The sequence below is a fragment of the Lissotriton vulgaris genome, chromosome 2_1, assembly GCF_964263255.1.
Source record: "Lissotriton vulgaris chromosome 2_1, aLisVul1.2, whole genome shotgun sequence".
Classification (NCBI taxonomy): Eukaryota; Metazoa; Chordata; class Amphibia; order Caudata; family Salamandridae; genus Lissotriton; species Lissotriton vulgaris.
This window is the reverse complement of record NC_141687.1, coordinates 2,076,089,934-2,076,116,824: the sequence shown is the minus strand read 5'-3', so window position 1 is coordinate 2,076,116,824 and position 26,891 is coordinate 2,076,089,934. Positions and strand designations below refer to the sequence as shown.

The window sequence follows — 26,891 nt, the reverse complement described above, 5'->3', positions numbered from 1 at the left end:
CTCAATCTTCTAAGAGAAATAAGAACTGGGGCGAAGCTAGAGTCCAATTAAATGGAAGAGAGGCTGTCTCTAGCAACCACAGAGTAGGATTTAAATTTTGCTCTGTTTAGATAAAGGACGTTTTCTGTGTAGGAATGTATCATGTTCTCTGCAACTGTTGATGGTGTAGTTGAGAGAGACCAAATGCAAGTACCGGATAGGGTATTTTTCTACCATCCTTAGTGGATCACTTGTAGAACAATAAAGAGGCATCTTTTGTTTAGTTGTGTTTGTGTCCCCTTTGTTACAGTTCCCAAATGTGAATGCTACTTGTCCTAAGCGGATGCTGTGTGGCAAACAGGAAGTGTGCAGTGATGCTCAGTTTTCCTTTTTCATGTGTATTACTTCCGTTCAAGCTAGTTTCAACTTCTTTAAAGGAGATGATTTGCAAGTTATTGTAGTTAGTACACAGTAGTAACAGACAAGTGAACAACAAAATATCACATGCCAACAGATCTAGTCAAATGCAAATCCAGTGTAGAAAACAGTGAGGTGAGAGTGTAGCACATCCATATACCACGTGCAGGCACTGTGAGAGAAGCATGAATTGGCACAATACAAATTATACAGATGTTCACATGATCATTCTCATTGTGGGGGATCTCTCCTTTGTATGAGCTGACAGACTTAGTACATGCAGCGGTGGTTCAAATTGCTGCACAGTGCGAGCTTCTCTTGCAGGGGACCTCGAATACTCCCAACAAAAATTGGGAGGCTTTCATCATTGCCTTTAGTAGACAGAAAAGTTGATAGATCATTTTTTCCCTGTGGGATTTGCTCTTTAATATATAAAATAGAATTAAGAAGATGTATTCTTTTACCTTTCATACATGGGAATTATTGAGATGGAGCTGAATGAAAAAAGTACCCTATTTTTATTATTGCAGGATAAAAAAATAAGCTATGTCTTCGTTTTATTTATATGTTTACTTGCTTCTTTCCAATCAATTGCTGCTGTCCTTATACAGCCAGAAGTGCTTGTGATAAAAGCATCATGAATTCTAATATTTAGTGGCACTTGAAGAGATTTAATTTACATGAATCTTATTATGCATTTCTTCTGTGACCTTGTTCCTTATCCTACATCTTCGGAAACCTCATAGCTAAGATACCAGATGTAAGGCGAATATTTTGTAGAGCTTTAATAACTAATATTTTTAAGGAGTGCATATAAAGCATAACTACTTGTGAAATATTTTTAACAGACAATCCCTGAATATGCCAAAGCAATTGAACGCCTTCAAACAGAGAAAGTGGAAGCAGAAAGGCTGGTCCAAGGGCAGAAGCGTGAAATGAGAGGTAAATAAATGTGCTAAAGATGAAACACACTACTATTCAACTCATTGGTGCCCAGAAGGTGGATGTGTGATGCTTAGCCCTGGAGAAGCTTTCTTTACAAGCAATCTTAGACCGTTGTAATGAGCCTTGTTGAAGCTGAAGCAATTGATCTGCCTTACATAAGTACTTTAAAATCTCACATTCTCTATCTTTCTGCTGTGGTGTGTGTGCTTTTTAGCATCCTCAAACTTGTACCTAAGGACTATTAAAAACGTTTTTATAAAAAAACAGATTAACCTTAGACAAAAAAGAAATGGGACAGCAATGTGGGCGCATGCGACTAGAATGCAGAGGATTATCTGATTGTAAGTTCGACAGTGAGAAAGACAAGGTATAATTATTGGGCTATAAAGAATTCGATACAGTTCAGTGTATCAAGTCCCTTTAGCTGCCTTAAATCTGCTATAAAGTTAAATATTTTATAGGACCTGAAAAAATAAGACACTCCCGTCCACCTAGATGTTCGATGGAAAGAGAAATGTCTTCAAATTTTTTGGATTTCTGCATTGTGCGAAATAAATATTTTTTGATTGATTGACAAAGCATTACACCATTTTTCAAAAGTTACCAAAAAGGTGCAACCAACGCTAAGCATCTCGTTGAATTTAGTCTGAGAGATTAGCAGAGTGTTGGATAAGCTGTCTAGTTCCATTCTTTTTTTTGAGAAATTGGTTGAGTAGTGCTTTGTGCACAAAGGGATAGAGCCTTAAAATGGAATGTTGTAGGGTAACAATAGTATCGACCTAATGATGCGTAATATGTCTCAATTCGCAAATATGCCTTCTTTGGCTGATTATTCAACAGTGTGTACCTTGGTAATAGGATAGCAACAAGAGTCAGATTTGGTTAGTGCAGGGAGGAGTGGCTTGAGCTCAAGCAAGATGGCTGCTTGAGCAGTCTGCTACTGCCCGCCCTGCAGCTGTAAAGGATCAGATGTGGATTTGCAAACCCATCCGCTCTCCTAAGAGCAACCAGGTACCTGCGGTGGGCTTTGCGATCTATTTTCAGCCCATAATTTGCACTACCCGAGCAGATTGCGCAGGCAGGTTTTCTTTGTGCGTGATAAACAAGATGGTGGCTATCTGCTGCTCAGCATGTCTCGGAGAAACCCACATCGGGTATCTCCAGCAAAAGAGGAGTTGTAAGGCTTTAACCCCCACCAGCACATGGTGACCACCCTAGGGGCCCCTGTTGCCCCATAACCCCAGTTGTCACATGTATTTAGTTTGTTTGATAGCATCTATGCACATAAAATACAGTTTTTTAAAAATCATGGTACACATCTTTGCAGTAGGAATATTAACCCTCTGTGCTACATTAGACAATTCAAAGTTGCCACTATACAAAACTCTTGTCTCTCACCAGCAGGTACATTATTCACGTATTATCTTGACACGTTTATTGTTGCTCGAAAACTGCTAATTATAGAAGAAACTTTGCAGTGCTTTTAAGCCTGCTGCCTGCGGACCCCCTGGGAATGTGTCAGAGACCCCTGGGGGTCAGCAGACTACAGTTTGGGAACCGCTGTGCTACATCAAAGCCTGGTAAGCATGCTAACATTAACAATGCCACTCACACATCATCCAGAGACTCCCCCCTCAAAGACAGCATCCTAGTGACTCAAGAGAGCACACCCTCTCGCAATGACTATCCTATTAAAGATACTCTCTCTAAACAAAAAGGGCCTTAATCAACCAGTAAAGCGTAGAGTGGTGGCAGACTACTGTAACAAACTCAAAGGGGATGTTATTATCCTACAGCAGACCAACCTAAAATCCATACATGATGCAAAATTCTACAGCTTCTGGCTTCCAGGTATTGGCATCTCACCTATCCTGTAAAAAAATAACAGTGTAGTCATGCTAATAGAAAAAAAGTCTAATATTTCAGTACTATTACACAGTCACAACCATGGGGGCAGGTGGCTCAACTCACAAGTGAAGAAAGAGAGCTAGAATTCTTCATTGTTAATATATACGCACCAAACAACAATGCTGTAACATTCTGGAAAGACCTAGATAGATGTTTCAGACAACCTTGGCATAATTCCGCGAGGAGACTTAAACTCCTAACAGATGGTAACCTAGGCAGAATTTCGGCTCATAAATTTATAGCTAATAGCTCCCACAAACAAATGAACATTTGCTGCAACAACAATAACTTAGTAGATATTTTGAGATTATATAACTCCATAGGATGCGACTATAGCTTCTACTCTGCACCATACCAATACCTTACGAAGATAGACTACATTTTGACGGGTAAATCCTTTCTTCAGCTTTCCCATACCCCAGAAATTGAGCCATTAGTGGTCTCTGACCATGCATGCACGTCCCTGCAACTGCCCTTTAATGATCCAACCTCCCCCACCTAGACATTGGCACCTAAACTACGAATTAGAAGATGACCCTAACACTAGAACTGGAATTACAAATACCATTGAGCCTTTCCTTATGGAAAACCTCCCAGGTGATACATCCCCACCACAAGATGGGATGCTCTCAAAGCCACCCTGACAGGCACGTTGATCCATCCCATGTCTGGGAAAAACAAAGATATCTATGACTGACTCCAAACACTGGAAGCGGAAATTCAGATACTAAACACACAACTTAGGCACTCTAAAGCTTCCTCAGTCCTAACCAAAGTCCGATCTGTACAATATGAATACAATCAGATTCTTAGCCAGAGAGCAAGGAAATGGATCTATGTAGCAAATCCGGGGAGGCTCTGCAATAACAACAGAGTGGAAAAAAAACCCCAGCTAATTACCTAAAACAGTAAAAATAATATATATCATATCAGTAATAAAAAAAACAATGGTGCGAGTACATCGTCAACTCAAGGTATTCTCAATACCTTCAAATCAAACTATGCCAATCTCTACAACTCCAATGCATCCACTTCCCTATCAGCAATAAATGACAATTTGGATTCCTGCCACCTTCCGAAAATATCATAAGACACCCTCGCGATCAACAAACCTATCACAGAGGACGTGATCAAAGGAGCAATACACACTCTTGCTCTGATCTGAAACACAAAAGAGCAAAAGACACTCTCCAAAATGGAGTATCTCCCTAACACCTGGTCCCCGAAGAACTTCATGCGGTGGAGGCATGTGGCCACTATTAAGATGATGATGATGATGATCGCCCCACTGATCAGCTTCCCCACAAGTATGCTCCCCATCATCCTCTTCCCATCCTCCTTTAAGTCAATAGATAAAGCCATTTCCAATTTCCTGTGGAAAGATAGGAAACCGAAAATCTCCATTAACATTTTGTAGAGGAGTAATCCTCTTGGGGAATAAACCTATCGGATGATCCCTACTACAAAATGGCATTTCTGATCTCACAGGTATCGTGGTGGTTCCAAACACTTTAGAATGGCTCCCCCACAATGACTAGCCATAGAATCTGAGCTAATCTGCCCCATACCTATTCAATCCACTCAATGTAGTTCCTATATTCCCAATTGGCTCTGCGCATTGAAATAATATATCCCATAGATTTGACGTAGGACTTATGTCTACTAGGTCTCTATTGAATATACTAAACCTAATTGTGAGTGCCAGCTAGCTCAAAGGTCACTATAAACTTTCTCGAATTCACAAGAAGGGATTAGTTTCTGACAACTGCTTCAACATGACAACTTTGTTTCCCAAGGATAAGAAATATATCTGTAGAGTCGTGGAAACAATGGATAAATATTTTACTCAGTCAATTGTGCATGCTTTGTTTCAACAGAGGTGCAGAGAAATAGAGAGCCGGGCGTTTACAATAAAAGGATTTATTGAACAGTCTTCTTTCTCATGCAAGTAAAGTGAACTGCTACAATCGTAATGAAGGCTGCACAGTATAATGTGTACAGCGAGAATAGAATGATAAAATAATACTGTAAAAGCATTGTATGGTTTCTAAGCCATATAAAAGTATATACATAACTCACAATGGCTAAAAGTACTTAACTGGTGCTTCTAAAATACGCCTACCTCAATGAACCTACCCTAAGTCTAGTATGCGGGAGGAAGTAAGTATTTGTGTAGCATCAGTTTGGTTTTCTTTGCCATGAATCTATCCAAGATTTCTCTTAGGGTCTGATCCGGTCCATACCTTAGTTTAGAATGAAGGAGGTCTGGTATCTCTGTCTCTGGACTCGATTTCCCAACACCCCGCGAGGGGAGCTTGGAAACACTGGAGCTGGATTCTTGGCGAGAGAAAGGCAGCCTCTTGATCAGTCCGTCAGCTGGAAGGTCGGCTTCCTTCGGCACTTGCTGTAGCGAGCTGCATCGGGCAAGTAGATAGTCGTACTGCTCCGAACCACCGTGTCTTGCCAGAGCAAGTGAAGGCATATTTATACCTTTAAGCTGCCTAGTTTGACGTAAAGTCGGGCATAATAACGTCAGTAAAGCCCCAAGGGAATAGTAGTTCTTTGTAAACTCTGTGAGTTCTTGGACAAATCAATATTCAAGCAAGGTGTGGTCCCTGACTGCTTAAGCCGAAATCCTAGTGACGTTTTGGTATGGGTGGAAGTTGCCATGCCTGTATTTGGACTGCCTGGGCTATGTCTAAATGTGGGTATGATTTCTATGCCTATATTAGGGCAATGTGAATTGTACCTATATAAGGGCCTGAATCAGGTAAAATTCGCTCGGATCCTAAAATGCCATACAACAACTTCTCCTATATGTACTGTAACAGGAGTCTATTGCACACCTTTTTTTCCTCTTTATCCTTGTATAAATATAAGAATGACTTGAACAAAATATTTGGCTAGTACAACGGATGGTGGAATGAGTAGTTTTCATGTAGCACAAATGCCCACTGCTGAAAAAATGAAGGAATTGTAAGGGCTTGGAGCACATTTCAATAAGAGTGTATTGCATTTAAATTAAGATACTTTGACACATTGATAATATGGAGATATATACACTGATGTCCTGAGATATCAGAAACATTATTTTTAGTAGTACCTGAGTAACTTTGGTGTGCTGTTGGTCCTGTTTTTTTTTGCCAGAATTCTGGATATACATTGAAAGTGACCTGATGTATTCATGAAGAAATATGACAGTTCACAATAGGTCTTATTGATATTAATTGTAGTTACGGTCCTTTGAGAATAAAGCTGATTTCATATTGATAACCCTGGATTCTTATCTTATCTTATCATCTATTAAGAATCCTCGGTCGACTGGATCTTTTATCTGCTGAAAGTGTAAAGAGGAGGAAACCAATACATTTAAAACCATCAACAGACACAAACGAATTCAGACTCGGAAAGAATCACATAACTACGACTTACAATTTAAGGGTTTTATTACAAAGCCTAAAATAACTGAACATACAAACACCTCATAAAGAGGTTGAAAAAATACATGGGCACTAGCTCAAAATTCATTCGACAGACCAACCTAATTCACTGCAGAGTGAAAAGAATAAGTAATTCTAAGCAAATTAAACAAGCAACAATCGCTCCAATATCCAAATTAGTCTTCATCACTTTTACAGAAATAAAAAATAATCAGTTAAGTGTGTCCCTACACTAACACTAAGGTGCCATCCCTGCTTAGCATTTCACAGGCCAGAACGAGAAAAGGTGAAGACTCCCTAAGAACTATACTCGCGTTGCATGCGTCTGAAGCCAAAGCTAAGTCTTCATTCTTAGAATCGATCCCTTCTCTTACCCTCCTAACTGCTCTTTGCTCTCATCTGCCTTCCCTCCCTCGGGGCACTGTCCCTAATACAAAATGATCAACTCAAAGAACATGCCACGAAGCCGGGCCTCTTCTGCAGGTAATTTTTCACTAACTTGCACTTCATCCAAGAACAGTTGAGTTGTCCTTGAGTCCCAGGCTTCTTCAGCGAGCTCCTAATTATCAGCATTCCATGACACACTATAACAGGTCTCCTCCATACCCAACTCCTAAAACAAACAGCATCAGTCTAGCTAACGAGAAAAATGTCCTTGCATCTGCAACGGAAAGCATGTAAATGAATTAACCTTGCACGCATAGATCTGCGGACTGCCTTCAACTGAGAGCCTTCCCAAGGAAAATACATTTCAGGCCTACTTGATTCAGCTAACATAAGAAGTCACTAATAGGCCTTTCCATTGCAACCCCTGTGAATACTCATTTAGGCTTTTACACTCCAAAGAATACACACATTAATAAACATTACATTTATAAGCATTACATTTCTTCACCTTCAAGGCATATTTAGGCGTCTCTACACCTGCAGACTTTTATGGTGCACGTTTACATCTAATGCACTAAATTGCACACAAACTAATTTGTTAAGCATTTTGCAACACATAATCATATTTAAATGTTGTTTTACCCTTTCAGCTAATACGAACTAATTTCCCAGCATTACACATACATTTTCATTATTATATCCGGTGCGGACTATCTGTGATTATGATGCACACCTACAATTTTCAGAATATCATGACGCTCTATCAATATCTGTTATTGAAAAACATTTTGAAGCAATGGTTCTTTTTAGTCATTATAGCCTATTTTAGGGAGTATGTTTATTTGTTTGTAGACACCACTTGGTATTGTTTCTTTCTTTATTTTTACTAATACCCAGAAGTAGCTATTTTTCTTTTTACTTACTTAATATCCAGAAGTAGCTATTATCCCCAATGTCATTTAGTAGATTGCAAACTCCATTATGTTCACTGAGTTTTGTATAATTGATAATGCTTGCATACCCTTCCAGTGGTCAATGCTTGCTTATTACATGTGCTTTTAATTAATTTTCACAAACAACCATTGCACTGTAAATAGTTGTTTCATATACCTCAAATCAGCAAACATTAGTAAGTATATTTAAAATCATTGTGTGTGTGTGCGATTATATATTAAATGTGCTTATTTTGCACAACAGCGTTCATATTTCACACGCATGGGATGAATTAAATTCAATGTTTTTTATAATTTTCCTTTTATTTAGCTTATACTTGTAATTCATTACACTTATTCAGTGTTTTTACATTCTTAAAGTACTTTAAGCTATTTATGATGGTGCCAGTGGTGTTCCGACGATAATCATTCTGTTGGTTTCAATGTCACTTTAAAAACATGTATTTTGTCTATGTCCATTACCTTTTTCGTTAGGCAAGAAATCATGTTGTTTTTTACATTGCACTATGCACTCTAAAATTAACATTGTAACTCCCAAGGCGCTATGTGAGCAAGGCCTCTGGTAGGCTGAAACTCGTCATGCAGGCATGCTGAGATTTAAATAAAATTACTCACTTGCACCTTCAACTGGGTCGGTCATCGTCTGTTCCTGTGTTTTTCTGGAAGATTATGGGATTGCAGGAACTTCACTTTCGAAACCTCCGGCATTTACTTTACCGGGATTGCTTCTCCGGTATTCAAACTGACCCCTCCTTCGGATCAGCAGCAGGAAGCAATTCTTTCGGTGCTCTGGAAGTCATTAATCGTTCCTGTCAGGATCATCTGCTACAGCCCCCGGATCGCGTCTACTGCTTTGGAACCGACAACGAGAGTGGCGCTGAGAGTTTGATGACCTTGGGTGTGCCATGGAACCTGCTGCGGTAGGGATCTTTGTGTACTGTCCGGTGAAGGAGTGTGCGTGGTGTGGACACGGGTATTGCATCATCTGTCCATATCCCCTGTGAGTTTACACGTGTAATTTATTGCAACACAGGTCCATGTCTGCTGACGCCTTGAGTAGTAGAGGGGAGGCGGCCATAGATTTATTTGACGAATCTCCAAATCAGGGGGTCATCGACAAACATACAAACATTGACTGTACAAAATGAGAGCCCCAACTTACGTGACATGTTTAAACGACTGGAGAAACTGATGAAAGCCGAACAGGCTAAATGGTGGGAGCACCGCTCCCTGAGTAGATACTTGGGGGTGTCTTATATACCTCCTGGGCTCAGGATTATGCTGGCGCCCAGCTATGAGCAACAAGATCCTAATATGCTCAATGAATGGGCCGAATGCAACTTAGAGTCTTCGCGCAAGCTGGTCACTATTTTAGTAAAATACGTCGTAAGCAATCGCGCTGCGTTACAAGTGAAAATAGATGAACTCAACAATATAATTAGTGCCATGGAAACTCTGGTCAATTGTGCAAAATACAGGGAAGAAATGCGCAGTAGACTGCACAAAGAGGAGGATATCCTAAATAAGCGAAAGGCATACAAATTTCAGCGAGATAAAATAGACTACCAACAGGGCCGTGTTTTTACCTTCGCGAAGAAATTCAATACCATCAAAGCCTCCAAAATTCCAACAGGTGTAACCCTCTGCTGATGCAAGCACCAGCGCTAATCAAATTCCTCAATCAGCATCCTCACTATCTGACCTCAGTTCGGTACCCGATAGTGAGTATGATACAGAGCTCAATAGACACGCTTCAAGGTCGGGGTTTACAAAGTTTTCCCTAGCGCAAGAGGTGGACTGCTTGCGACAGGACCGGAGAAAAACCCTACGACCCAGGAAGCCAAATCAAAGCAATGCAAAAGAAACAACCAAAAGCGTGTGCAACATCGAAAAGCAGGCTACAAATGGGAAGCCAAAAAGAAAAAACACCAACAGAAGATGGCAAAAACAATAAGTGTGTTTCAAGGCGACAATGGCCAAACTGGGTCAGCTCCATCGGTTTTAAACCTCACTGATATCCATCTGAGTAAGGCAGAGGTAAGAGTTCTTTCTCTCGCGCAAACTGAAACTCTAGAAGTACTTTATGTCCATCAAGACAGTCCTAAAGCCCAATTCAACGTCAACTTCGGATATGACACAAGGATTGAGTGTTAACGACTTAGATTTGCTACAAGATCTACAACAATTGCACAATGAAGCCTCCATTTCAGGCAGTATGGATAAACATCTTGTTTTAAACACTCCAGGTAACACTAAATTCAAACCCAAATCTACCTTTACACCCTTAATGTTGCATGACAATATTGACATCTTCCACAAGCTTTCCATTTCAGGAATCAAAAAAATTGTATACTGCCACATTGCGTGAAAAGTACAAGCACACAGCACACAATAGCTGTTACATCTAGCTCATCAAGAAACTGTAGGCCAATGACAACATCATAGTTCGCCAATCAGACAAAGGGGAAAACGTGGTGTTGTGGCCTCGAGAACTATATCTGGTGGAAGCATACAACCAGTTGAATGACCACCAATGTTACAAACATTGCAATGTAGTTACAGTGAAAGAAGCCCGAACAGAATTCTACTCTCTACTGTTGGCTTGGAGAAGTTCAGGATTACTTAGTCAAAATGAACTCAAATTCCTTAAAAATGAGCATCCAGTAATCCCTGTAATTTACTTCATCACAAAGATACACAAATGTGCTGAAAAACCGCCGGCCGGCCCATAATATCGGCACGCAATGGTTTGTTGGAGAATACGTCTGTATACATATATGCTTTTTTGCAGGAGCATGTAAAGGCATTGCCCTCTTATGTCCAAGACACAGGTGACTTTTTAAGGAAACTTGCTGGGGTGTCATGGGACCCTGCCTACTAGTTGATAACATTGGATCTTACATCCTTTTACACTAGTATCTACCGTCAAGATGGTTTGAAAGCTGTGAATCATTATTTGAGGAGGAGGTTCATTCAGATATTTAACCACAACAAAATGCTGCTAGCTATGATTTCCATTTGCCTGAACAACAATTTTTTCATGTTTTTTAAACCAGTATTTCCAACAGGTCAGGGGTGTTGCTATGGGGGCCTGTTTTTCTTCCAGTTATGCGTGCCTGCATATGGGCAGCTGGGAGGAACTGGTCCTCTATGGCAAACACCATGATACTTTCATTAAACATGTAGTTCAATGGTATCGTTACATTGACAATATATTTTTGATATGTCAAGGCACAAAATAACAGGCTTTGGACTTCATTGATTTGATTAATGTGAATACACTCAATCTTCACTTCACGTCTAACATAAATCAGGATAGTGTGTTCTTTTTAGACGTAGAGATTGTTGTCAGAAATGAGAAACTTGAGACACCGTTATTCAGGAAGCCCACTGTGGGCAATACCGTGCTGCCCGCCACCAGTCACCATCCGGTGCATCTGATATGCAGCATTCCATAAGGGAAGATGCTGCGCATTAGGCGCATCTGCAGCACAGATACTGAGTGTCTCATAGCACAGGAAGCCAGTAAAACTAGATTTCTGGCCAGGGGGTATACAATCTCCATGATTGACAGGGCGATCAACAAGGGCAACCAGATTCCCAGGAATGAGGATCTGCAGAATAAAACATCTAGGGCCAGATGTAGGTCGCCAATTACCGGTCGGTAATTGGTTTTTGAGATGTAGGGGGCCCGAATTTTACCAAATCTGTAAATTTACCGATTCGGTAAATTTACAGATTTGGTAAAATACCGACTCGGTATATTTACCAAATTGGTAATTCCAGATGTAGGTGGAACTTAAAATAGTGCCAGAGGCCCTTAAGAATTTGTTATTTACCATGAAATACTATCTCATGGTAAATACCGAATTCCTGTGTACATGCACATCTGTGCATGTACACCTGTGCCATGTGGCACACATACATGCCCTAAGGGCATGTATGTGTGTCACATTGCACACAAGCCAGAATCAGGGGTGCAACGGGTGTCAAAGTGGCACCCTGTCTCCCTTGTAAATTCAGTAATTTTACTGAATCGGTATTTACCGATTCGGTAATTGCCATTGATTCCTATGGGCCTCATCCCGATTGCCAGTTCTTAATTACCGAATCGGTATGATTCAGTATTTAAGAATCGGTAATCGGGTATTACCTACATCTGGCCCCTAATGCTATATCAGAACAAGCTAAAGAGCCAGTCAGACTGATCTTGACTTACAATCACTAGCACCAAGCTCTTCGGAGAATCTTAAAGAAAAATTGGGGCTTGGTAGGCAACGACCCTATCATTGGGGATCTAATGGCAGTCAGTCCTGAAATCATTTTCAGGAAAGCTCGATCTATGAGCTACTCATTAGTCAAATCCAGTCCTGAAATAGTCACCAACAAATCATGGCTCCAAACCAGTAAGGGCTTCAGAAGATGCACCAGCTGCAAAGCTTGTAGGCAAGGTGTCAGTAAAACAGAGTTTAGAACTCCCTTCTGCGACGCCACTCGACCCATTCCCAGACTCCTTACATGTAAGACTGACTTTGCTGTCTATGTGCTGGAGTGTCCGTGTGGCCTGCAATATGTTGGTAGTACCAAGTTGCAAGTCCACAAACGGATACTTCAGCACATTAGGGCAATTAATGGGAGTGATGCCTCCTATCCAGTTGCACATCATTTTAAAGAACGACATGACAACAAGAGTGTGCTTCTTAAGTACTTTGTCATTGACTCAGTGCTCCCCCTGAGACGGGGAGGTAACTGGAAGGCCCTCGTGCGTACCCTGGAAACCAAATACGTTTCGGAACTTGATACTAAGACACCGCAGGGCTTGAACTCCAGCGGAGATTTTTGCATATGTCTGTAGGTTGGTCCCTATTTTTAATAACATCATGTATTTTACATATCTATATTTATTGGCCATGCCTTCCAAATCCACTGTATTTTTAAACATTCTTACACAATTTTTTTTATCAATATTTGCACTTTTGCACGTTATCTTGCACTGACACATTAACATGGACATAGATACATTGGTGCCCATTTTGGATAGACAGTCAGGATGTTTGTTTTTGTCCATCTGAAGCATCTATGGGTACACAACAATGTATGTTAAGTAGGCTTTGCTACACATGCATACTTAAGCTTAGATAAAGTTGTCACCAGGTTTTATTACACCTCTTGGCATTTCGGTATCCTCTTTATTAGGATCCTCACAAGTTTACAACATTTGAGGCTCTCTCTCTTTTTAGTGGAGGGTCCGTTTCTTGGCTTCTGCCTGATATTTAACAGCTAGACATGTTTTCTATGTGAGACATTACCAACTATGGTTAAATTTAAATGTGCTTATTTTGCACAACAGCGTTCATATTTCACACGCATGGGATGAGTTAAATTCAATGTTTTTTATAATTCTCCTTTTATTTAGCTTATACTTTTAATATGGATTAATTACACGTATTCAGTGTTTTTACATTCATAAAGTATTTAAAGCTATTCATTATGGTACCAGTTGTGTTCCTACGTCAATCATTCAGTTGGTTTCAATGTGACTTTAAAAAACATGTATTTTGTCTATGTCCATTACCATTTTTCGTCAGGCAACCAATCCTGTTGTTTTTTACATTGCACTATGCACTTTAAATTTGGCATTGTCACTCCCAAGGCGCTATGTGATCAAGGCCTCTGGTAGGCTGAAACGCATCATGCAGGCATGCTGAGATTTAAATAAAATTACTCTCTTGCACCTTCAACTGGGTCGGTCATCGTCTGTTCCTGTGGTTTTCTGGAAAATTGGGGGATTGCATGAACTTCACTGGCGAAACCTCCAACATATATATCTATCTATCTATTACATCACTCATATTACATCATGAGTGATGTAATATGTGCCGTCATCTGCAGTGCATTGCAGGCGCGCAAGTTATAGTGAGTCCAACTAACTATAACGTGGGAATTTCAATGGTTTTATGTCACTAAAATTTCCAGCTAACTATAACTGGTGTGAAACCTATGGTTTTTTCAGTGAATTTAATAGGTTTTTTAAATGCTAATTCCGAACTATAACTGGTCTGAAACCTATGGGTTTTTCAGTGAATTTCATAGGTTTTTTAAATGCTAATTCCTAACTATAACTGGTGTGAAACCTATGGTTTTTTTCAGTGAATTTCATAGGTTTTTTAAATGCTAATTCATAACTATATATATATATATAACTATATATAACCTATGTTTTTTTCATTGAATTTCAAAGTTTTTTTAATAGCAAATGTATTATATGTTTATGTAATACAATTTTTTTTATCTATATTGTTCTTTTTTTAATTTTTTTTATTTTTTTGCCCTGGAGCGCTCCCGGTGCGCGCCCCGGTGAGCGCACCGGAAAGCGCACTTTTCCGGCGCGCCCCTGGGCGCACACCGGTGAGCGTCCCGTTAGCGCTATTGCCGCGAATGAAAACATCATCGTGAATGTATCGCGTAGCCGCGTCCGAGTGATACGCACGCCGTAAGCGCACCGGAAGCATGCGAGCAAATACGATCGCGCAACGTAAGCATTCGACGCGCTTGCGCGACGCGCCCCTGGGCGTGCCCCGGGCCACACCCCGGGGCGCGTAGCGTAAGCGCATCGGGTCATGTGACCTAAAAATAACACTTTTTATTGGTTCAGGACAGTTTTGTTTTCCAAATGATGAAAGCCCTGGTCATGTGGCCTTAAAATAACTCTTTTCATTGGTTGTTATCAGTTTTTTTTTACAACTAATGAAAACCCTATCCATTTCCTTCATTTCATCTTTCACTTTGGAGACAGCAAGACCTGTTTTTTTCTGTCCTACCATTTTGTGCAAAGAATGGCAGCTAGACAATCCAGCAGTAGTGAGGAGTCAGATGGCTTCATTGTGGAAGAGCCTCCTCAGCCCAAGATCAAGGAGCATTTTATTTGGAATTTTTTTTCAATACCTGAAGGATTTAAAAAGGTGAATGCTCCAAAGTAGAATGCCTAATCTGCCAAACTGTGCTTTCCTGAGGAGACCCAAAAAGGAAGTACAGTTTTGGCAATTCGACAATGATTCGCCACATCCAACGCAGGCACCCCCAGAACTATGCCCGGGAGAGTGTCCGAGACCTGGCACGTAATCCCCCAAGGGATGGTGCCTCTACATCTACAGGAGGAGCCACCACATCAGGGAGAGGACGTGCAGCGGAATTGGAGATGATTACGAACATTCAACCTGTTTTTAGTGACATTACTATAAAGTGCAAGCAATGCGATGAACTGCTGTGCTATGGTGAGCAGAGCATCAAGCTCATTGCACGCAAGAGGCAAGATCACCGCTGCCTTCCCCAGCCCTAATTTTTCCCCTTTTTTTTGCTCCTGTTGAGCAGTTTTGCATTCCCTGTTTTTGTTTTTGTTCTGAAAAAAACAACAAAAGGAAGAAAAAAAACTGTTGTTTTTAGAACTACCTCCAAATTATAAAAAAAGGCTAAATTTTTTGAAAACTCTGTCATTCTTTTTTCCCCATGGTATGCTCCCCTGTGTGCTCCCCGGTGCGCGTACCGGGCGCTCCCCCGCGTAAATCGAAAAAAAACACTTTTTTTTTTTGCCCGGCGGGGCTCTTTTATGGCCCCCACATCAAACCTAGGTGGTCAGGGGGTCTACCCTGCCCCCTTATGGTCATTGCGCCCTTTGATTTTGCCACCTCTTGTGTCTCGATCCTACCGAGACACAAGATGGCGGCCGCTCCGGACTGTTTCGAATGTTTACAGACACCCGAGAGCCAATCAGCTTTCCGTGCGCAAGTCGCGTAGCGTGCCCGGTGCGCTCCCCGGTGTGCGTACCGGGGCGCTGCCATAGATATATATTTTTTTTAACCTAAATTACTCAAAATCCACTGGAGCACCTATCTTGAGACATAGCAAAGGCACATCGGGCTACCAGTCCCTACAATTTTGCCAAGTTTGGTGGAAATCCATTCAGCCGTTCGGGCTAAAAGTGAGTTCGACCGCCCTATGGAAATTAACATGGGGAAAACACGTTTTGGGACCCCCCTTTTATCTCGGCCCCCGCTTGACGAATCCCCCCCCCCAAACTTTCAAGGAAGGACCGGAGCGCCGCGAGGCACATTTGAGGAAATTTTCAGGCAGATTCCTCAACCGGCACCAAAGTTATTCAAAATAGAATGTTGAGATTTTGCATTGAAAATAATCCTAACTATAACTACCTACTGGCGACCGCCAGTAGGTAATATTTATATATATATATATACATATATATATGTTATAGATATATATATTGATATACTAGCTTACCCGTCGCGCGTTGCTGCGATCTAAGAAGAAAGGAAATTTAAGGAAACACGTAATGATAACATTAAATTTACATTGTGTCATTGTTATTGAAACTTATTCATTTTATTTTTGAAAACATTTCTAAGTGTGGCTTGAGCAGTGCGTCCTCGATTGGCTTCTAATCTTGATTCTGGTTGCTTTCCTATTTCATTCGAGCGGGCTTGAGTAGTGCGCAATTGATCTTTTTCCAATCGAGATGTTCGTTGCTCTCCTGTTTCATTTGAGCGGGCTTGAGCAGTGCGTAATCGATCTGTTCCCAATCTTGATTCTCGTTGCTTGTTCGTTTGAGAAGAACGGGCTTGAGCAGTGCGTACTCGATCGGCTTCCAATCTTGATTCTCGTTGTTCGTTCGTTTGAGAATTACGGGCTTGAGCAGTTTGTATTCGAACAGCTTCTAATCTTGCTACCCGTTGCTTGTCTGTTTCTGAAGCTCGTAATGCTTTTTTCTTTCGTGCTTCTGATGTAGATTGACCAATCAATTTCCGTTTGTGGGTCATAACGGTTGACGATGCTCGCAAATTCGCTGTCTATTTCAGTATTCGAAAGATTATGAGGGCCGATTTTTAAAAAGATTTTTTGACAGAAACATTCGAGGGATTGTACTCAACAACTTCCCAAAGTTTCATGGCGATCGGATGAATGGTGTAGTAATGCATAAAGGATAAACAGACAGATGGACATACTTTCGCTTTTATATATATAGATATACAGTACTGTAGCGGCCCGCATTGCATTATTTCTTCATTGCAAAGTACATGATTGTAGTTACGCATTGCATTATTTCTACATTGCAAAGTACATGATTGTAGCGGCCTGCATTGCATTATATATTCATTGCAAAGTACGTGATTGGGGTGTGACGCATTACATTATTACTTCATTGCGCAGTACATGATTGCAGCGGTACCAATTGCATTATTTCTCCCATTGCAAGGTACTGGGGTGTATCATTACGCATTGTATTATTTCTCCTTTGCCCAGCACAGGGTTGTATCATTACGCAGTGCACTATTGTTTGTCCATTGCAACATGTGTAATTCTAGCAATGCGACCAGCATAGCATTTTGAAAGCGGTGTTTGAGATTTGAACCTACCAGCCAGCTGGAACCAATATTACCCATTATTCTATGTTGGCTTTTGTATCGTGTGATCTGATCGTATATCTTTTTGTATAAAGTTTATACTCTTTTTTTTTTTATCAAGCGCCTGTGGAGTCCATTTGTGGTGTCACCAGGGGGTTACTGTGGGCCTTGGAGATAGGCCTGGCTGCTCGCGCTAAGCTACTAGGGAGGTGAGCAGGGCTATCTCAAATTGTTTCCTTACAATGGCCTAACGTTGAGTGGGGAGTCCCTGGTCTCTCACTTGGTGACAGTAGTGCGGGACTGGGACTCCAGCGTTTCCACATTTATCAAAAACTTTTTGTTAATTATTTGACGGCTGATAATCTTATATTCTCACACGCATTGCGTGATGACACCAGATCGCCGTAGAACACATACACTAGATATTTCAACATGTTCCTTATACTGATTTCCCGATCGTCTTTTCTTGATCATTTGCTACATTTTTTAAGTAGCACTATTAGCAGTTAAATAGTCACGTGTAGATGTTACATATGCTATTATTTTTCCAGCTTTCAATTCTCACTAAGCATTAGACCTTTTGCGCATGCGCCTGGATACAGTGAACTAATGATCAGGCATGCGCAGAAATATGTCGGGCTAGAGTGACCTAACGGTGAGACATGCTCACGAACGCGATATCCAGCGTTCCAGTCTCACCGGTTCCCAATTAGTTAACCATGCTGATGGGTATAAAGAGATCGCGTTTACCACCTAGCACTCACCTCCGGCAGAAGGCTCTTCCTGCCTTGAAGTACCGAAGGACAGGTGAGGGATGTGAGTGCTGGGCGAGGTTGTGCTTGCTTATGTGGGTGCTAAACTAAGTTCCTTAACCTCCCGTTTCACTGTCTGAATGTACCTTATCTAGGAGAGTTTACTACTTATTGTTAGGAGACTTTACTTTTGTTGTTGGGTACGAGGTCTCACTAGCTGTGCCTATGTGTAGTGAGTTGATATCTTTCTTACTAACTGTACTGAATCTGCCATTCTGGCAGCGAGCCTTATGGGGTTTTCTAAACGGCACTTTTCCCCGTAAACTTCCGTTTATATGCGCACATTCAATCAGAAGCACCTTGTCCATCATAGCGGGTGTGCAATAACGATTGCTAGCGCTAAGATAAAATAGGCATCCACATTACTGTGAATGATTTTTATGGCCTATACAGTCATTAAACTGCATGGGTTTCTTTGCTCGATATGTTTTCGGCCTGAAATAAAAAATAGAGGGTAAGGTCTTGCAGGGCTCGGCTAGACTGAAGAACATACCCCCACTTACGAGTAAGGATCTGAATATTCAAACACTGGCCCATACTTTTCCCCTCTCTAGAAGCTTCTTGTTTTCTCATTAAAACTCTTAAAATCTAATCGATTTACCTCAGGTCTACAAACAAGGTTATATGACCATCAGGCATGTAGGTTACTATATGCTGTACACAGTGACACATACTCTTTTCCTCTCCTTTTTTAGAGCGGTGCTCCCTTCCTGAGCAGTTGCCAGGTAGAGGTGAGGTCCTGTACTCAGCGGTTGAGGGTAAGGTGTCTGTTTCTAATTTAATTATGCTTTGCTGATCCCTTCATTTCCAACAACATTGCCCGTATGTCAATTTTTATACCTGACATGCATTATGTTTCTTCCTTTGCAGGTATCTTCACCTTCTTAGTACAGACGTACCCAAGATTGCATCCTGGTCTGATATCCTTTTTGTTCATATCACTATATTATAGCAGCAGCATCAACCTTTGTAGGTCCTGAAGTAAGCCTGGTCCGAATATGGACTTTTTGGCTGAAACATGTTGACCACTTTTCACCGCAACAAAGCGGTTCAAATCCATACCGCTGGTGCACTGCTTTTTTAATCCTGGCAGTGGGCTAAGCTGAATTAAAGTTTTGCTTTACGCCCATTAGTCAGTTTTAGCTTCCACACATTCTTCACAATTCTTCTCACAATTAACACTCTTTTTTTGCGCTGCGACCTCACTCACACGTTTGGCTCATCATATGTGGGTTTAGAACACCCTTCACACTCCAATAAAACATCCAAGAGCTCCTGCCTCGCAGTGAGGAAGTTGTGGCCCTCAAAGGAACTAGGTGTTTCCTTTGGGAGGAGAATCCCTATGATGAAGCATGTCACCTCTGGTGAGTGAAGGGAAACAACTGTTACATCGCAACTTTTACAACGCACTTCTATTACAACGCAACTTTTACAACGCTGGATCCATTACATCGCATGCCTTTACAATGCATGACATTACATAGCAGATGCTATTACAACGCATGCCATTACAATGTAAGTATAGGTAAGTATATAATTTTTTAAAATTTTATTTAATATTATTTTATTAATTAAATTAATATTAATAATAAATAAATATATTATTATTTTTTTATATTATAAATTAAATATAATAATTTAAGTAATTTTATAAAATAAGTATGAGTATAGGAGTATATATTTTGGGGTACTGAGGTATATGTTTTGGGGTGTTTGGGTAATTTTAGGTTTCAGGGCTGGGTTTGGGTTTTGGGGTACAGGGGTATTTTTAGGTTTTAGGGCTGGGTTTGGGTTTTGGGGTACAGGGGTATTTTTAGGTTTTAGGGCTCGGTTTGGGTTTTGGGGTACAGGGGTATTTTTAGGTTTCAGGGCTGGGTTTGGGTTTTGGGGTGCAGGGGTATTTTTAGGTTTCAGGGCTGGGTTTGGGTTTTGGGGTACAGGGGTATTTTTAGGTTTTAGGGCTGGGTTTGGGTTTTGGGGTACAGGGGTATTTTTAGGTTTCAGGACTGGGTTTGGGTTTTGGGGTACAGGGGTATTTTTAGCTTTTAGGGCTGGGTTTGGGTTTTGGGGTACAGGGGTATTTTTAGGTTTCAGGGCTGGGTTTGGGTTTTGGGGTACAGGGGTATTTTTAGGATTTAGGGCTGGGTTTGGGTTTTGGGGTACAGGGGTATTTTTAAGTATCAGGGCTGGGTTTGGGTTTTGTGGTGCAGGGGTATTTTTAGGTTTCAGGGCTGGGTTTGGGTTTTGGGGTACAGGGGTCTTTTTAGGTTTTAGGGCTGGGTTTGGGTTTTGGGGTACAGGGGTATTTTTAGGGGTTAGTTTTAAAATTAATCTTTTAATTTAATTTTAAAAATTAATTTTAATTATTTTATTATTTATTAAAAATAGTTCTTTGTTATTATTAGTTCCTTTTAAAATAAAATTAAAGTAATATATGTACAAAATAATTATTTAAAAATAATTTAAATTATTTAATTAATTAAATTTAAATTAATTACATTTTTTTAAAAAGTAATATACTTACATTGTAATGGCATGCGTTGTAATAGCATCTGCTATGTAATGTCATGTGTTGTAAAGCCATGCGATGTAATGGATCCTGCGTTGTAAAAAATGCGTTGTAAAAGAGTGCGTTGTAATATTTCGCGTTGTAACGTCATACATCCGTGAGTGAAGGATTACGTCCTGTAAAGGGATCTGCCCTTGGATATTTCTATGAGCACTAGTCAAGGGATCTAGGGCTACCTAACACATTCTTAAATTTTTTTGGGGGGGTGTTATCATTTCATAATCTATTTTTCTGTACGTTTAGACCCTAGGATTTCTATCTTATTTTACTTCATTTGTATTCAAATGCTGCTGGCCCTTGAACAAGGATGTAAGATTTGAAACGCGTTGGGCACTGACATTAAAAGGACCTGACATGCTGGTTTTTGGTGCGCTGCAAGTTAATATTTCTGGTGCGAGTGGGTCTCATTTTTGGGGAATTGTGGAAAGGTTATATGCCCAGCAGTCCAAGCCGTGGAGGCGCAACACTGCTGACAATTGGAAGGTGGTTCTGGGGCCCTTTGAACATGGAGCCTGGCAGAGCACCAGATTGCGATATTTAGTGCATCTTAAACATTGTGCCTTTCCAAACTTATCATGGTCATTAACATTTTTTTTGGAAAATCAGCGACATTTCAGAAGTATTGCAAAGTGACTACGAATCCCAAAACGCATGGCATCTAATTTTACTCACCTGAGGAGAATGAATTTGTCGTGCGGTTATTTATGGGGAGTCCCTTGATACAAACTTATATTCAAATGCTGCTTGCCCATGAACAAGGATGTAAGATTTGAAACGCGTTGGGCACTGACATTATTTATTTATTATTTATTTATTATACAGCTTATAGAGCTTCTGGTTACTCCAACGGAGTGTCCCTGCGCTAGAAACCAAATTAGTACCCAGCAGCAGGGCAAAAGATCACCCACCCACCCTTCAGCCAGAACCCCCTAAGGAACAGCTACATAGGGTCTATTTCCGGCTATCAGGGGGAAAGCAGAATAGCCACGTCTTAAGTTTTTTCCGAAACACAATCTCCGAGTGGCACATTTTTAGGTCAGCAGGGAGGTCATTCCAGGCTTTCGCTGCAAGGAACTGACACGCTGGTATTTGGTGTGCTGCAAATTAATATTCCTGGTGCGAGTGTGTCTAATTTTTGGGCACTTGTGGAAAGGTTATATGCACGTCAGTCCAAGCCATGGAGGCGCATCGCTGCTAACAATTGGATGGCGGTTCTGGGGCCCTTTGAACATTGAGCTTGGCAGAGCACCAGATTGCAATATTTAGCACATCTTAAACATTGTCTTTTTCCAAACTTATCATGGTCATTAACATTGTGATTGGAAAATCACTGACATTTGAGAAGTATTGCAAAGTGACTACAAATCGCACAATGCATGGCATCTAATTTTACTCACCTGAGGAGAATGAATTTGTCGGGTGGTTATTTATGGTGAGTTCCTTTATATGAACTTGTCTTCAAATGCTGCTGGCCCGTGAAGAAGGATGTAAGATTTGAAATGCGTTGGGCACTGACATTATAAGGAACTGACACGCTAGTTTTTGGTGCGCTGCAAGTTAATATTCTTGTGTGAGTTTATCTCGTTTTTGGGCACTTGTGGAAAGGATATATATCTACCAAAAAGAAGAGCACTCTTTGGTTACCGGATAAACAGGGTTTTTACAAATGCTCGTCCTGTCGGGCTTGCAAGTTTGGTATAACAACCAAAGAATACACCACACCATTTAGCCCAAAGGAATTTAAAATTCAGGGATGCTATGACTGCAAAACTGAATATGCAGTCTATATTCTGACGTGTACTTGCGGGCTCAGATATGTGGGAAGTACCAAGCAGCAAGTACACGTCAGAATTCTGCAACATCTGCGTGCTATCGTGAATAACGATAGCACGTATCCGGTCGCAAGACACTTTAAGGCAATCCACCAAAACAACCTAGCGGATTTAAAATATTTTGTCATCGGAGCTGTAAATGAGAATCCGCGTGGTGGAAACAGAGAGAAGTGCCTTAGGCAGCTGGAATCTAAATATATTGTAGAATTAGACTTTAGACAGCCCAACGGTTTAAACAATACGGAGGACTTACATCATTTCCTCTGAGGACTCATCCATTGGTTAGATGTCTCCGATAATGTATTTTCAAACTCCCATATCTTACTATGAAGCCTAACAATATCACTGTGGCCCCAGTGCCTTTTCCATTCATCTCAATATTGGTTTTAGTCTTTCACATTATAAGTATAAATTATTTTTATCTTATAACTTTTAAAAACACACATCTTGCTCATATCAAGATTTTTCCTTAAATAAAAGCACTAAATTTATGGAGTTGGGAAAATATCACTTCAATTGTTAGCACTTTATTCGAAGAAATACTTCTATGCTGCTATAAAACAAATCTTGCACTTTGCTCTATTTTGCACAACTTTTATCTTGACTAGTTCATATCAATGAGGTTAGGCCCGTATGAAATCATGGAATTCATTCCGATATACATGTATATTCACTTGTGAAGTACCAATATTTTTATAGTATATTTCTATTTTTATATTGTATATGACATGCATATTTATTATGTATATATATTTTTTTTTTAAAAAGAGAGATATATATTTTTGTATGTTATAGGTGCATTCATGCAAATCAATTGAAGTATACACAAAAAGTGGCCAACCTGTTATAGCATAATATGCTTTGTGCCAATACACCAATACAATTGTGCATTATGTTATATACATTACAAATGAACCGGCATTCATGCTGTTATGTTGTTTCAAGTCATTATGCTATGCAATTGATTTTAGGTTTTGTTTTAAAACTACAAGACCCAGCAGGCATATGTATATAGTATTTCTTCTATGTTTATCACTTAGATGAGGTGAAAGCATCACACCAAAAAATGTATAAAAACTAAAAGCGGACCATCTGTTAGTCAATTGAGAAAGAATACGGAGGTATTCGAAACGCGTCTAACAACACCTTAAAAATAAAAGACCTGCATTTCCACGAAAATTGGAGTCTGTATTTCGTTCCTTTGGCTGTGTTCCGGCTGGGCACTGCAGAGGGGTTCGGAGATATCTGTATATATATATATATATATATATATATATATATATATATATATATATATATATATATATATATATATATATATATATATATATATATATATATATATATATATATATATATATATATATTACCTACTGGCGAGGTATATATAGGTAGGACCTAGTTACCATTGGAAATTCTGAACATTCTATTGGGAATAACTTTGGCGCTGATTGAGGGATCTGCCTGTAATTTTCCTTAAATTTGCCTCGCTGCGCTCCGCTCCTTCCCTGAAAGTTTCGAGGGGATTCGTCAAGCGGGGGCCGAGAAAAAAGGGGGGTCCCAAATTGTGTTTTTCCCATGTTAATTTCCATAGGGACATTCTGACAAGGCTACAGCTCGAACGGCTGAACGGAATTATACCAGATTTGGCAAAATGGTAGGGACTGGTATGCAGCAGTGCCTTATGTATGTTTGGTGTAAATCCCTCCAGTAGTTCTTGAGAAAATTGAATTTGAAATTTTTCAAATGGCATTTTCTATGGGACCTTTAGACACGGCTACAGACCGAACGGCTGAACGGAATTACACCAAACTTGGCAAAATGGTAGGGACAGGTATGCAGTAGTGCCTTTTCTATATTTGGTGAAAATCCCTCCAGTAGTTGTTGAGAAAATGAATTTGAGCAAATGATATATCTATATGCGCTCAACATTCTATTGGGAATAACTTTGGCACAGATTGAGGAATCTGTGTGTAATTTTCCAGAATTTTGGCCAGCTCCGCTCCTTCCCTGAAAGTTTCGGGGGGATTCGTCAAGTGGGGGCCGAAAGGGGGGTCCCAAAACGTGTTTTCCCCATGTTAATTTCCATGGGGACCTTTAGACACGGCTACAGCCCGAACGGCTGAATGGAATTACACCAAATTTGGCAAAATGGTAGGGACAGGTATGCTGTAGTGCCTTTTCTTAATTTGGTGAAAATCACTCCAGTAGTTGTTGAGAACATTGAATTTGATCAAATTACATATCTATATGCGCTCACCTTACGCGCACCGTACGCGTACGGTACGCGTACCGCACACGTACGTGCGCGTACCCTTACGTGCGCGAGCGAGTTTCTGATTGGCTGGCAGTCGACTGTCAACATTCCATGGTGTTGGCCACCATCTTGTTTTTCAGGAGAACTGAGGCACAAGAGAGCCCAAAACAAGAGTGGAAACACGAAAAGGGGGCAGGGTAGAGACCCCCCAACCCTCTAGCCCTTCTCAGGGGGTCCCAAAAGGACCCCCAAGGGAAAAAAAAAATTGCGGGGTACGCGCACCGTACCCGTAGGGTACGCCTACCGTGCGCGTACCCCATGTTTTTTTGCACTTGGTGGTCCGTCTGGGACCCCCTGAGAAAGGCTAGGGGGTCAGGGGGTCTCAACCCTGCCCCCTTTTTGCGTTTTCCACTCTTGTTTTGTGCTCTCTTGGGCCTCACTTCTCCTGACAAACAAGATGGCTGTTCAGGTGGTCCCAGAAGGATAATACCATATATAAACGTTATCCGCTATTAGAATTAGCATTTACAAAACCTTGCAAATTCACTGAAAAAACCATAGGTTTTAAGCCTTATATAGTTAGGAATTAGCATTTAAAAAACCTTGCAAATTCACTTAAAAAACCATAGGTTTCAGGACTTATATAGTTAGGAATTAGCATTTAAAAAACCTTGCAATTCACTTAAAAAACCATAGGTTTCAGGCCTTATATAGTTAGGAATTAGCATTTTAAGAACCTTGCAAATTCACGTAAACCATAGGTTTCAGGCCTTATATAGTTAGAAATTAGCATTTAAAAAACCATTGAAATTGCTCCTATATAGTTAGTTGTACTAACTATATTTCACGCACCCGCAATCCACTGCTGATGATGTCACATATTACATAATTCATGTCATTGTCAGTGACATCACTGATGACATCACTGATGACATCTCAAATTACATCACTGTCGCAAATTGCATCATATTCATTAAGTGACAGTGGTGACCGTCTTAAAATAGGTAAAAAAACACTTAAACAAATTCAGTATTGGTTATACATTCAATCAGCGTTTGATGCCAATTCATTAAGTGGATTAAGATTATCACTATTCAATTTATAAAGGTTGGGTAATTTGACAGCAGGTTATGAATTGATTACCTAATCTTGATATCCATGTCTTTCCTCATTAAATAAGAGGAATATTCATTTTGTCTGAATTGGCATGACAATGAAGTTCATGTATCCACATCAAATGTCTAATATAATGTGCTGAACGGGCGATGAAATTGAAGTTTGCAGGGGAAAAACATATGTACATTCCTAATTATACAATTGCAAAGTCCAGTGCGGTTGGTCTTGGTTTAATAATGAATACATATCTCAGACATGGATCAGCATGCACTGGAAAATACAGATAACATTCAATATAAATAGAGGGCTGTGTGATCATCATGGGCCTCCATGGTGGATGCATTAGTCAATTTAACAGTCCTGGAGCCTATTCCCTAATTCATGATCTTATTCTAGGTGTACCCACAATTCCTCTTCATTGTTTAGATACATCAGGGCCTTTGCCTGGGATCGATGATGTATTTCGGTTCCAGAACACGCAGTTTTCTGACCCTATCACCTCCTCTTTCATCTTTGGGTACCTGGTTCAGACAGAAAAACTTCAAGCGATCGTGGTTGCTATTATGTGCGATTTCAACGTGGCGAGCCACTGGATAAGTGGGGCCATTCTTAGTAACAGCCCGCTTGTGCTGTAGGGTTCGTGTTTTAGTTGGGTGGCTAGTGCTCCCTATGTGCCGTTTCGGACATGAGTATTCAAGGTAGTAAACTGTGAAGTCTGAATGGCAGTTGAGTAGCATATTAATGTTCCTGGGTTTCAGGGGGCCCTGTCACATACAGCTGTATTTGGTTACTTTACAAGCCTTACATTTTATGCAAGTAAAAAACCCCTTCACTTATTCTAACCTTGTAATGTTAGAAGG

General features: G+C 40.4%; 1 protein-coding gene across 2 annotated transcripts in view; it reads left to right on the top strand.

Moving 5' to 3' along the window:
• The window catches only part of MYO5C (myosin VC), a 971,652-nt gene that overhangs the window by 653,886 nt on the left and 290,875 nt on the right, over positions 1-26,891 (top strand). For both annotated transcript variants that reach the window (XM_086958305.1, XM_086958306.1), the window contains exon 26: positions 1,245-1,338. In XM_086958305.1, coding sequence (XP_086814431.1) covers positions 1,245-1,338 — 94 coding nt within the window. The remainder of the gene's footprint in view (positions 1-1,244; positions 1,339-26,891) is intronic.